The 12,161-nt window shown below is 41.7% G+C and overlaps 1 protein-coding gene across 1 annotated transcript in view; it reads right to left on the reverse strand.

Moving 5' to 3' along the window:
• The window catches only part of IFT43 (intraflagellar transport 43), a 120,974-nt gene that overhangs the window by 73,265 nt on the left and 35,548 nt on the right, over nucleotides 1-12,161 (reverse strand). Inside the window, exon 3 of the mRNA XM_043986802.1 lies at nucleotides 11,967-12,031. Coding sequence (XP_043842737.1) covers nucleotides 11,967-12,031 — 65 coding nt within the window. The remainder of the gene's footprint in view (nucleotides 1-11,966; nucleotides 12,032-12,161) is intronic.

Consider the following 12,161-nt stretch of genomic DNA (forward strand, 5'->3'; position numbering starts at 1 on the left):
ATCAACGGCAGGAGGCTATGGGGCAGCCCCCTGCCTCCTTCTGTAGGCCTGTCCATGGTGATGGGTGACCCTCCTCTAGGCTAAGAGCCACCAGAAACCCTTGATTTGGGTGTAGGGGACAAGACAGGTGTGAATGCTCCCAGAAATAGACACGTTTGGGGCAGCCCTTGACCTCAACCCAGGTCAACCTCGCTGCCCATGAGGAAGCCTTCTATTTCAGGTTCTCAGATTCTCCCAGCCTGAATCACAACATCAAAGGACTTTGCTTTAGAGCTAAAAAGGACCTTCGAGGACGCTGAGTCCAGGCCCCCTCATATTTGCAGATGAGAAAACTGAGGGAGGCGAAGTGACTTGTCCTGAGGTGGGATTTGAACCCATATCTTCCTGACTCTGGGTCTAGCACTCTATCCGGTTTTTCTGCCTCTTGGGTCATTTTACATGGATAAACCACAATGACATTTGAAAGCCGTCATTCTTTCCCAGGGGGTTCAAGTTCACTTTTCATCTGTAAATTCCCTAGATCTACCCAGGGCCAGAATCTGTTGAAAGAGCCCCACTCTAGCTCAGGATTAGGCTTTTGCTCATTTTGCATGTAAATCTGTGAGTCTATAATGGCCCTGTCATGGTAGGCTTTTCCCTCACCCCTGGGGCCTTTGCTTCCTGCCACTTGGAATGGCTGGAGGAGGCAAATGCTTTTAATATAAATAGAGGGGCTGCTAGGCATATCACCCTATATAGTTGACACAATTTATTCAGGGATTTCAGGTAAGGGTAGACTGAGCTTCTATCAATGCCTTAGAAGAGTCTTTGGACAATAAAGGTGATCAAAAGCCAACCTCTTGTAGAATTGTTCTTACAGATGTTAAGAACATAATAGACTGTAGCCTCAGCAACAAACTGTCTCCCCATTGCCCACAGAATAAAATCCAAATGCCTCTGGCTGGAATTCTGGGCCATGGTTCCAACTTAATCTTCCTGTATTCCGCTACACAAATCCTCTGCTGCAAGCAGACTTGATTGACTTACTGTCCTGACTTTATTCATACCTGATTATAGCCTCATCTCCATACCATTTTCTCTACCTGAAATGCCCTCCCTACTCCTTTCTAGGTACATGTACTTTCTACCCATCTTTTTAAAAAATAATAAACATTTTTATTTATAGTTTTGAGTTTCAAATTTTATCCTTCTCTCCTTTCTTCCTTCTTTTCCCCCCTCCCTGAGGCGATAAGCAATCAGATGTGGGTTATGCATGTGCAATTATGTAAAACATTACCATATTAGTCATTTTGTACTAGAAAACTTGAATAAAAGAAAAAAGTGAAAGAAAATGATAATGGCATGCTTCAGTCTGTGTTCAATCAATATCAGTTCTTTCTTTGGAGGTGGATAGTATGCTTCATCAATAGTCCTTTGGCATTCATTGTCTTGGATCATTGTACTGCTGAGAATAGTTAAGTCATTCACAGTTCTTCATTAAACAATATTGCTGTCACGACAAATTTTCTCCTGGTTCTGCTCACTTCACTATACATCAGTTCATACAAGTCTTTCCAGGCTTTTCTGAAATCATCCTGCTTGTCATTTCTTATAGCATAATATTATTCCATTCACCATCATATATCACAGCTTGTTTAGCCATTCCTCAATTGATGGGCATTCCTTTGATTTCCAATCCTTAGCCACCACAAAAAGAGCTGCTAGAAATGGTTTTGTACAAATAGGTCTTTTTCTCTTTTTGGGGATGTCTCTGGGATATAAACCTAGCAGTGGTATTGCTAGAACAAAGGTTATGCACAGTTTTATAACCCTTTGGGTACAGTTTCTATTCATCTTTTGAAGACCCATCTGAGCTGTGAAGTTTGACCTGACTACTCTGCCCACAGTAAACCCCTTTTTCTCCCTCGTCCTCCTTGGGGACTCCCAGAAGTACCTAGCATATAGGACCTTGCAAAGAGTTGGCACTAAATAAATATATATGGATTGATTGTTGATTAAAATGCCTGGATTCAAGAGCAAGCTATCCTAGGCTCAAATAATCCCCATGAAAGTGTATTGCTGCTACCTCCTCCTGTATGAAGTACTGAAGTGACTGAACACCAAGGTGGACCACTGTTACCTTCTATTTCTTTAGTGTACTTGAGATTAGGTAGAGAATTCACAGAGAATCTCTCTGCCAGGGGTAAGGTCTCTGTAATGATTGGAATGACGCCACCTACTGGAGACTTGCTGTGGAGAGCTCCACCATGAGGAAAATGCCTCAGAGGCATTGTGGCTTTTCCTTGGCGTCAGGAAATGACGTTTGCTCATGGGTGCTGTCTATCAAGTCTACCAGCCAATCAACTGGAGGAGCCTCCTATGGTCTGGGAGGAGACAGGAAGGAGGAAAGGGAGCCTGCGCAGGGAGCGCTGGCCTTTTTTGGCTTCCGGACTTGATGGTGGTGGGGGCAGAGGACTTCACAGGAGATTTGAGGAAAGATAGGAATGCCAGGCTGTTAGAATTCTGTTCTCAATCTTTTTCTTTCTATTTTCCAATAAACCCTTAAAAACCTAAACTCGTTTTATCAGTGATTTTTAGTCAGTTTCCCCCAAACTGGGGGAACACATTAGAATCCACATTTAGAATCTTAAATTACACAGTCTCCAAGTGGAAATCTGCAATGATTATTTTTGATGGTTCAGTCATGGCATAGTAGATTGAGTGCTGACTTAGGAAGTCAGAAAGACCAAGGTTCAAATACACCCTAGCTGTATGATCCTGGGCAAGTCACTTAATTTCTTTGACTCAGTTTCCTCAGCTGTAAAGTGAAGAGGCTGGAAGTGATGGCCTCTAAAGTCCCTTTTAGTTCTGAATCTATGACCCCGTCATACAATAATAATTCCAAACTTAGGACCACAATAGGGATCTATGCTAATTTTACAATCCTATAGATTGGCATAAGCATTAATAATACTAATCCCTCCTAATTGTTGTAGCTCTTTGCAGGACATTCCTCTAAGACAGGGAGTGTTGTGGGACCCTCCCCCCATGGAGGCTCACACTGAAATCCAATGTCGGGGGTGGCATGGGGGGGGTCACGGAGACCAGTTCTACAGCATCAAATGGCTATTTGGTGGTCACACTAGTCTAACTTCTGGGCTATCATGTAAGATTTAGAGCTGAAAGGAACTTTAGAATCATCCAAGACCTTCCTTTGAGGCCCAGAGGAGTTAAGTGAGGAGTTAAGGTCCAGGGTTTCCTGGGTAGTAAACAGCAGAGATGGGACCCCAAATCCAAGGTTCTTTCTACTACAATACACTTTCTCTGTGACATGGGCTAGCCAGTCCCCTCTACTTCTATGTACTCCAGATGTTAAGATCAGCCACCCAAAAAGGGAGAGACAAAAAAAAAATCAGATTTTCTGGTTTTGGTGGAACAACACGGAGAATGGAGGGAGTGGGTACCTACAGGATGAAAAATATCAAATACTCCTGACCAAAAGTATATTTGTTTTCTTGTTGTGGCCCAAACAGAGCCAGGATGGTCTTTTCTCCCCCCCCCCCCCCCCCATGATGCTTCTCTTTCCCACTAACAAGCATTCTGGTAGTGAGATCAGTGACATAAAAGGGAGCTCCATCTTCTGTTCACTGTTGCTGCTGCAACCACAGTGAAGGAGGTGGAAAGTTAAAAGTGCTCGTAATACCTGCCAGAAAGGGATCCTAAGAGCAGAGGTTTAGAACATGAAGAGGTTTAGAGCATCACGACTCTCCAGTCTAAGTCTCATTTCACCGAAGAGGAAACCAAGGCAACAATAGCTGCCCCTATACGATATCCTTTTAACTGCATCCTTTTAACTGCATCATGGAAAGGAGAGGATGAAAAAGACAATTAATAATAATAGCCATGGGGTGGCTAGGTGGCACAGTGGATAGAGCACCGGCCCTGGAGTCAGGAGTACCTGGGTTCAAATCCGGCCTCAGACATTTACCACTTACTAGCTGTGTGACCCTGGGCAAGTCACTTAACCCCAACTGCCTCACTAAAAATAATAATAATAATAGCCACTATTATTATTATTATTAACCATTATAGCATTTATATAACATTTTAAGGTTGGCAAAGCACTTTACCAACCTTATCTCATTTTATCCTCACCATATCCCTGGGAGGTAGGTGCCATTATCATCTCCATTCTATAGATGAGGAAACTGAGGTAGGTAAGAGTTAACTGGCATGTTCCAGGCCCTAAAGCTGGTAAACGTCTGAGGCTGGATCTGAACTCAGGTGTCCCTGACTGCAAGTCCAGAGCTCTATACACTGTGTCATCAAGCTGCCCTCTAGCCTGGTGAATAGCCAAACAGAAGGAGGTCATTTATGAAAAAGGAAAGGTGACACGGAGTCAACATTTACAAGTAAGAATGTCAAAGTCTCCATAATCCACTAAACATCTGAAATGATTTTCATATCCCAGGTTCCTTTGGTCCCTTTAGAACTTTCAGGGCAGCTAGGTGGCACAGTGGATAAAGCACCAGCCCTGGATTCAGGAGGACCAAGTTCACATCCAGCCTCAGATACTTGACACCTACTAGCTGTATGGCCCTGGGCAAGTCACTTAACCCTCATTGCCCCACCAAAGAGAGAGAGAGAGAGAGAGAGAGAGAGAGAGAGAGAGAGAGAGAGAGAGAGAGAGAGAACTTTCAGCCACGTAAGCATGGATAAACTCGTTAACTTCTCTGAGTTTAAGTTTCCTCATCTGTAAAATGGGATGATCACCTTTCCCCACCTATCTCACAAGGCTATTGTGAACCCTGGATAAGATAATACATGTAGAAAGTGCTTTGTAAACCACAGGATGTTACACAAAAAATAAGTTGTTCTTAAAGAGTGTAACTGAAGGTTTAATACAGCAAATGCTCATAATATGCCTGCTAGAAATGGATCCTAAGAGCAGAGTTTTAGACCACAGTTTTCTTGTTATGACCCAAACATAGCCAGGGAGGATCAGGAGGTACAAATAAAAAGTTTTTTAAATGGTTGCAGGGCAACTAGGTGGTGCAGTGGATAAAGCACCAGCCCTGGATTCAGGAGGACCTGAGTTCAAATCTGGCCTCAGATACTTGACACTTAGTAGCTGTGTGACCCTTATTGCCCTGCAAAAAAAAAATGGTTGTGGCCCTTGAGAACAAGAGTAGAAGATGTTTGGGGATTATACAGAAAGGGATGGGTAATCACTGCTCTGTTTGGGCCCATGGATCAAAAAACTCCCCAAAATCCTACTGACAAAAGACTCCCTTCTGCCTGTTCCCATTTGCTACTTGGGGGGAAAATTAGAAGTAAAAGGATAAGGATCCTGCTTGGAGAAGAGAAAAAAAAAAGAGTGAAAATGAGTGAAATGAGAAAAATGACAGTGAGAATGAAATGAGCTAAAAATGTCAAGAGAGGCAGGAAAAGGATAAAAAGATATAGGGGAAACTGGGGGGTGGAGGTTCTAGAAGTGGGGAAAGGAATATGGGAAAAGAAATGATGGCTGGGGACTGACCTCTCCCTGACCCCAGTACCAGCCCTGATGATGCTGTATTACACATAGGGACTCAGAGTCCCTGATCACACTTAGCACCTCTCTCTCTTCCCTTTCCTACTGACAAGTATTTTGGTAGTGATATCAGTGACATGAATGGGAGCTCCAGCTTATGATATGATATTGTATATAAGGTGGCAGCTAGGTGACTCAGTGGATAGAGTGCTAATCCTGGAGTCAGGAAGACCTGAGTTCAAATCCAGCCTCAGACACTCACTAGCTGGGTGACCTCTGCTTCAATCCACTGAAGGAGGAAATGGCAAACCACTCCAATATCCATATGGAAAACCTCCTGGACCGTGTAGTCCATAGGCCCACAAAGAGTCAGACACAACTCAACAACAACACTGCATGTAACTTTTATTTATTTGTTACTGATATTCAGGGTGGGGGAATCTGTGTTTTATTTATACTTTATACCACTTTCAATACCTACCATAGAACTTTGCACACAGTAGGTGCTTAACAGCTATCTGTTGAATGAATGAATGAATCTTTAAATATCAAAAGGGGCAGTCAAGTTACTACCCACCTGAAATGAAGAGTGCTGGACAGGTGTGATGCAAGAGCTCTAATTATGATAGGAGGAAGACAAAAGGCCAGAGGGTGTTGGATAAGCAGGACCTAAGGATCAGCAATGACTTAACACTCATTAGGTTACTACCATGTGGCAAGGACCACATCCTAAGCATGGAGAAGGTGCAAAGAAAAAGTAAAAATGGTTCCTGCCCTCAAGAAACTTACATTGGGGTGGGGGTCGGGGTGCATATAAAGAAATAAATATATATATACAGGATAAACAGAGAATGGATGAAAGATACCCTTACATGGGGATGACACTCATGGGAAGGACAGAAGCTGGATGATGCAATGGATTGAACCTTGGTCTCAGGGAAACCTGCGTTCAAATCCTACCTAAGTAAGATCTAGCTGTGGGATTCTAGGCAAGTCACTCAATGTCCACCTGCCTCAGTTTCCTCATCTGTAAAATAACATCTCAAAGTGTTGTAAGGATCAAATGACTTAAAGCAAGTCACTTTGCAAACCTTAAAGTCCTATATAAATGCTAGCTGTTATTATTGTTGCTATTGTTATTGTGATAGGGTTAGGGTTAGGGTTGGAAGCGATGACCATCATCAACCCACACCTCAGTAGGGGTCCCCTCCACAACAGACCTGATGAGTGGCCATATTGGCTTCACCTGTGGAGTTCTGGTAAGTTACTAACTCCTGAGACAGCCCATTTCACATTGGGACTCCACTAATTGTTCAGCAAAACAGATAGGAGGACTTTAAAAATAAAATTCTGATGGCCTCAATTATAAAAACATTTTAATTTGTGAGAACAAACCCCCAAATATTTAGTTTTCGAAAGCAATTTATTATGTTGTTTGGTGGAAGGGAGTGAATTAGAAAGGAGGTGGGCTTCCTGTCATTCAGGCTCTGGAAGGTTTACATTTCTTGCAGTGGATAAAGTTCTAGGCCTAAAGTTAGCAAGACTCATCTTGCTGAGTTCAAATCTGGCCCCAGACACTTACTAGCTATGTAACCCCGGGCAAATCACTTAACCCTGTATGCCTTCCTTTCCTTATCTGTAAAATGAGTAAAAGCAGCCACATGTAGCTAACGATTAAGTATAGTGCTCCACAGTTAAAGAACTTGCTTGCTCTCACTCTTTTTTATTTTAGAATTATGCTACAGGATGTTGTGCCTACTTGTTGGTATCTGAGGCAGGATTTAAAGTCAGATCATCCTGAGTGCTCTATCTACTGTTTAGTAATTTTTCAGTCATGTCCAACTCTTAGGGTTTTCTTGGCAAAGATACGGGAATGATTTGCCATTTCCTTCTCTAGCTCATTTAACAGGTAAGGAAACTGAGGCAAACAGAGTTAAGTGATGTGCCCAGAGTCACACAGCTAGTAAGTGTCTGAGGCTAGATTTGAACTCAGCAAGTTGAGTCTTCCTGACTTCACGCCCAGCACTGTATCCACTGCACCACCCAGCTGCCCTATCTCCTCAGCTACCAAGCTATATTAAGATCTGATCATTTTGTCAGGAAGGTTAAAGACTCAGAAAAAAAAATAAAAACTTGCAGAAGATGTGAAAGTAAACAAAACAAACAAACAAAAAGACCTAGGATGAGGTCAAGAAAAAAAGGCAGAAATAGGATAGATACCCAGGGCAGATAATACAATATTAATGTCAGATAGGAGCGCAAGCAAAACAAGCAATCCCCCCATGCCTGCCACCACTCCCCCAATCCAATTTAACAAACATTTCTTAAGCACTTACTATGCCCAGAGCACTGTGCCAGGTCCTGGGGGAAATCCAAAGTACAGATAAGACATAGGCCTTGCCTTTACAGAACTTACAGGTTAGTAGAGGATGCAATAGCATTAACAACTCTAAATCAGGGTTCAGAATCTTTTGTGAATCAGACCTTTGCCGGTCTGGTAAAGCCGACAGATCCCTCTTCAGAATTAGGTTTTTGAACATATAAAATAGAACATTGAGGAAATCAATTATATTAAAATAGTTATAAAAAAAGGTCACAGACCCTAGGTAAAGAACCTATCCCCTAAATGACACAAAAGTAAGTAAGCATTCCAAAAATGATCACAAAGAAATGTTCATTACCTTCAATTTATGATGATTTTACTCTGGGGTGTTAAAGCCATTCGATGTTCTAATAACAAAGAAATTAAAGGAGGAGGGGGTACAATGGAAGGTGTGATGTGTTTGGAACCAGAAGACCTAGGTTCAAATCTTGCCGCTGCTGTTATCTACCTACATGATCTTTGGCAAGTCACTTCACTCCTTCTTTAAGGTCCTCAGGTCAGGCCACAGTAAAATGAATGACTCAGACTAGAGGACCTCAAAATTCCTTTTCATCTCTAAATCCATTGTTGTCGTCATCATTGTCATCATCATCATCGTTGTTGTTGTTGTTGTTGTTGCTGAATCATGTCCAACTGCCTTCATGGCTATTGGGACAAATTATTTTCATCTGCCCATTCTTCCTGGAGAGAAGTCTTCACATGCTTGGGATAGATATCCCCCTAACTCATATATGGGTTTGAAGCCTGTGGGTTGCCCTCAACTTATTTAGCCTGCCTGCCGAGTCGGTTTTACCAGGCTGTGGCCTCTGGTCAAGCTTTTTGGAGCCACAGGTGAGAATTGAGTGCCAGGCAGATACCAACCTTTAGCCAGGCATATGTATTTCCAAGGCAACACCTAGAATGATGTCTGGTTGATGTAGTAGACTCAGCACTGTATCTAGAGTCAAGAAGTCCTGAATTCAAAACCGGCCTGAGACACCTACCAGCTGTGTGACCCTGGGGGTGGCACTTAACCTCTGTTTGTCTCAGTTTCCTCATTTGCAAAAAGGGGATAATAATAGCATCTACCTCCCGGGTTTGCTGTGAGGATAAAAAAGAGATATTTGTAAAGTGCTCTACAAACTTTAAGGTGCTATATAAGTGCAATGATGATGATGATGATTGGACTGAACACAGTTTTATTTGCTTTGTTTTAATTAAATATTTTTCAATTATCAATATATCCCAAAGAACTGCAAAGAAAAAAGGTAGCCCCAGCCAACCCCTGTTTATTCAGGAGAGTGCCTACTAATGAAATGCATCACTGAAAGAGGTGAGTCCGGGGTGAAAGAATTCAAATATTTTAAGGTATGATTTTCTACAATTATATGACTGAAAGGAAATTTCTGTTAATTCCCTCATTCTACAAGAAATTTCTTCTCCCTGTTAAGTTTCTTCTGTCCTTCACTGAAAACCAATGGGATAAGTTACAATAGGAGGTCATGAGTTCCTTAACACTGGGAAGCCTTCAATCCAAGGCTGATAGGCAACTGTTGGAGGTATGGTGGGCAGGAGTCATACCTTGGGAAAGGGTTGTATACTCTGTTACTCTATGATTTCATGACTCTGTGTGGTTTACTGACCTTCCCTTTTCAACAAAAAGGAAATCTTGATTCATTTTTATATGAGGGGGAAGGATAAGGACAAGGTAAAAAGGGTGGGTCAAGAAAAAACCTTTGACAACCACCACCTTGTCCGCATGGCTGTGTAGCACAGGGGTTCTTATACTACCCTTTTGTGTCATGAACCTTTTTGGTGATCAGGTGATGCCTAAGGAATATGTGCATACAATAAAATTCAAAATGAAATACAATTTAATACAATTTTAAAAGCCCAAGGAATAAATGCATACAAAAAATTACAAAGTGACCTGATTCTATTGAAATACAGTTATCGAATTATTTTTCCAAACAAGTTCAAAGACCCAAGGTTAAGAATTTCTGGACAGAATAATGAATACAACTTAGGTTAGTTCCACTCTTCTAAGTTAGGAAGAAACGTTAATAGTTCAGTTTCAAACACCTCGTGTGATGGGACACTGGACACTTCTCAAAATAAATGTTTGAATTTCTGCTATTCCTACTCTGGTCATCAAATGACAAGTTCTCCAATGTAAACTTGCCGTGAAGAAAAACTCTGATATTCAAAATGATCCTTGCTTTTTTTTTTTTTTTCATTTAAAACAGTGTCCTGAACAGTCTCATATGAAAGTGTCTAGGTAAATTTTAACCACACCAGGGCTCTTGCAATCTTATGTTAAAAAAAAAATTTGTGAGTATGTGTATATATGTATGTATGTATATATCTCTATATATGTACATATGTGTATATATGTTTATATAAGTATATATACACATATTCTCTTGCAATCTTATATAAATATATGTGTATAAGTATGTGCACATATCTATCCATCTATCTATCTATCTAGTCATCCTCCCTAGTTACTATGCTATATGATCAATGCCTGGATATGATATTTGAAATAGTCTCAGAAGTCAAATCGAAGAATCATAAAAGTAGGAAGGCGTTGCCATTACCACAGGAAAGGGAGTGTGAAAGCACCTCTGACCTATAAGATTGTTGTTTGTTCATCCTTTCTACTTGAAGAGGACCAATGACATCACCATGTTGGGGTCAAGGTACAATGTGGCTGATCAGACCAATACAAGCTTGGAAGGCTTTACCACAGGTCAGACACAAGTAGTCTGTTTGAATATCTGGGATGGAGATGTCCCTAGATTTGTGCAGCTCGTGTTTCCTGTGAGTTACTGAGATTCTGCTTTACCCACAGAGTACAGAGCTTTCTTTGATGCGGGCACACCATGCTGGGCAGTCCTGTGCCAGTGATTTCCACATCTCACAATAGATTCCAAACTTCTCCAGGGAGACCTTGAGAGTGTGCTTAAATTGCTTCTTCTGATCTCCATGTGATCACTTGCTTCCAAGGTAAGAAAACCCATCCATAGAATTCAACATTTCTCTGTTTGCTGTAATTTGCCAACTGATATAGAGCAACCAGGGATTGCAGCAAGTAGAGAGCTGGACCTGGAGTCTTCCTGACACACAAAACTCCCTGAGTTCAAATCTGGCCTCAAACACTTACTAGCTGTGTGACCCAGATCCAGTCACTTAATTTTTGCCTGTCCAGTTTCCCCAACTATAAAATGGGGATAATTATAGCAGTCATCTTTCCAAGGTTGTTGTGAAGATAAAATCAAATATTTACAAAGTGCTTTGCAAACCTTAAAGTGCTATATAAATGCTGGCTATTATTATTATTGTTGTTGTTGTTATTGGTTTTTTTTGGGTTTTTTTTTTGGTTTTTTAGTGAGGCAATTGGGGTTAAGTGACTTGCCCAGGGTCACACAGCTAGTAAGTGTGTGTTAAGTGTCTGAGGCCAGATTTGAACTCAGGTACTCCTGACTCCAGGGCCGGTGCTCTATCCACTGCGCCACCTAGCTGCCCCTGTTGTTATTGTTAATATTATTATATTCCACCTGAAGCTTATACTCAGCGCTTATCTTAAATGTAAGATATCAGCTGAGTAATATATGTGGTAAGACTAGTGTTTCCCAGACAAATTTTTTTCTCCCATATAAAATATTAGGAGGCTGTACCTAAAAGGAACCAAATCTCACACACACACACACACACACACACACACACACACACACACACACACCCTTCCCCCGGGTCTGACTGGCCTCAACTTTCCTGATACAGCTTCTTTCCCTATCCCAACATGCCATCCTCCCACCCACCACCACCACCAGCAGCAGCAGCAGCCAACATGGAGTAGGCCCAGGACAACGTTTCCCCTAGAACCCGATTGGCCCCAGCTTCTCTGACATGGCTTTCTGGTTATCTAGGAGCATAAAAACTATCTTTTCTGATAGAATAATTTGTGCACTGAGGAGTCCCACTGGCCACCCAACCTTTCCATTGCACTTTGGGGATTTACTTCCAGTAGAACAAATTTACCAAGACAAGGAAACGACCATTCTCACTGTGAAAACTCTGGGTACTCACTTTGAGACTTTCACAGAATCATCTGCCCATCCTCCTTGTCGTCGGGCTGGCTTTGGTGGGGGACCCTGTAAAGTGGGGGGAAAAGAAGAAAAAGCCAAAACAACATAGTTATATATAAGTTTGATGACTCTAACTATAATTTGTTTTTTAAAAAAATCTTGTGGCAATCCAAAGAATTACATAAACTGAAGTCAA

The sequence above is a fragment of the Dromiciops gliroides genome, chromosome 2 (assembly GCF_019393635.1).
Source record: "Dromiciops gliroides isolate mDroGli1 chromosome 2, mDroGli1.pri, whole genome shotgun sequence".
Taxonomy (NCBI): Eukaryota; Metazoa; Chordata; class Mammalia; order Microbiotheria; family Microbiotheriidae; genus Dromiciops; species Dromiciops gliroides.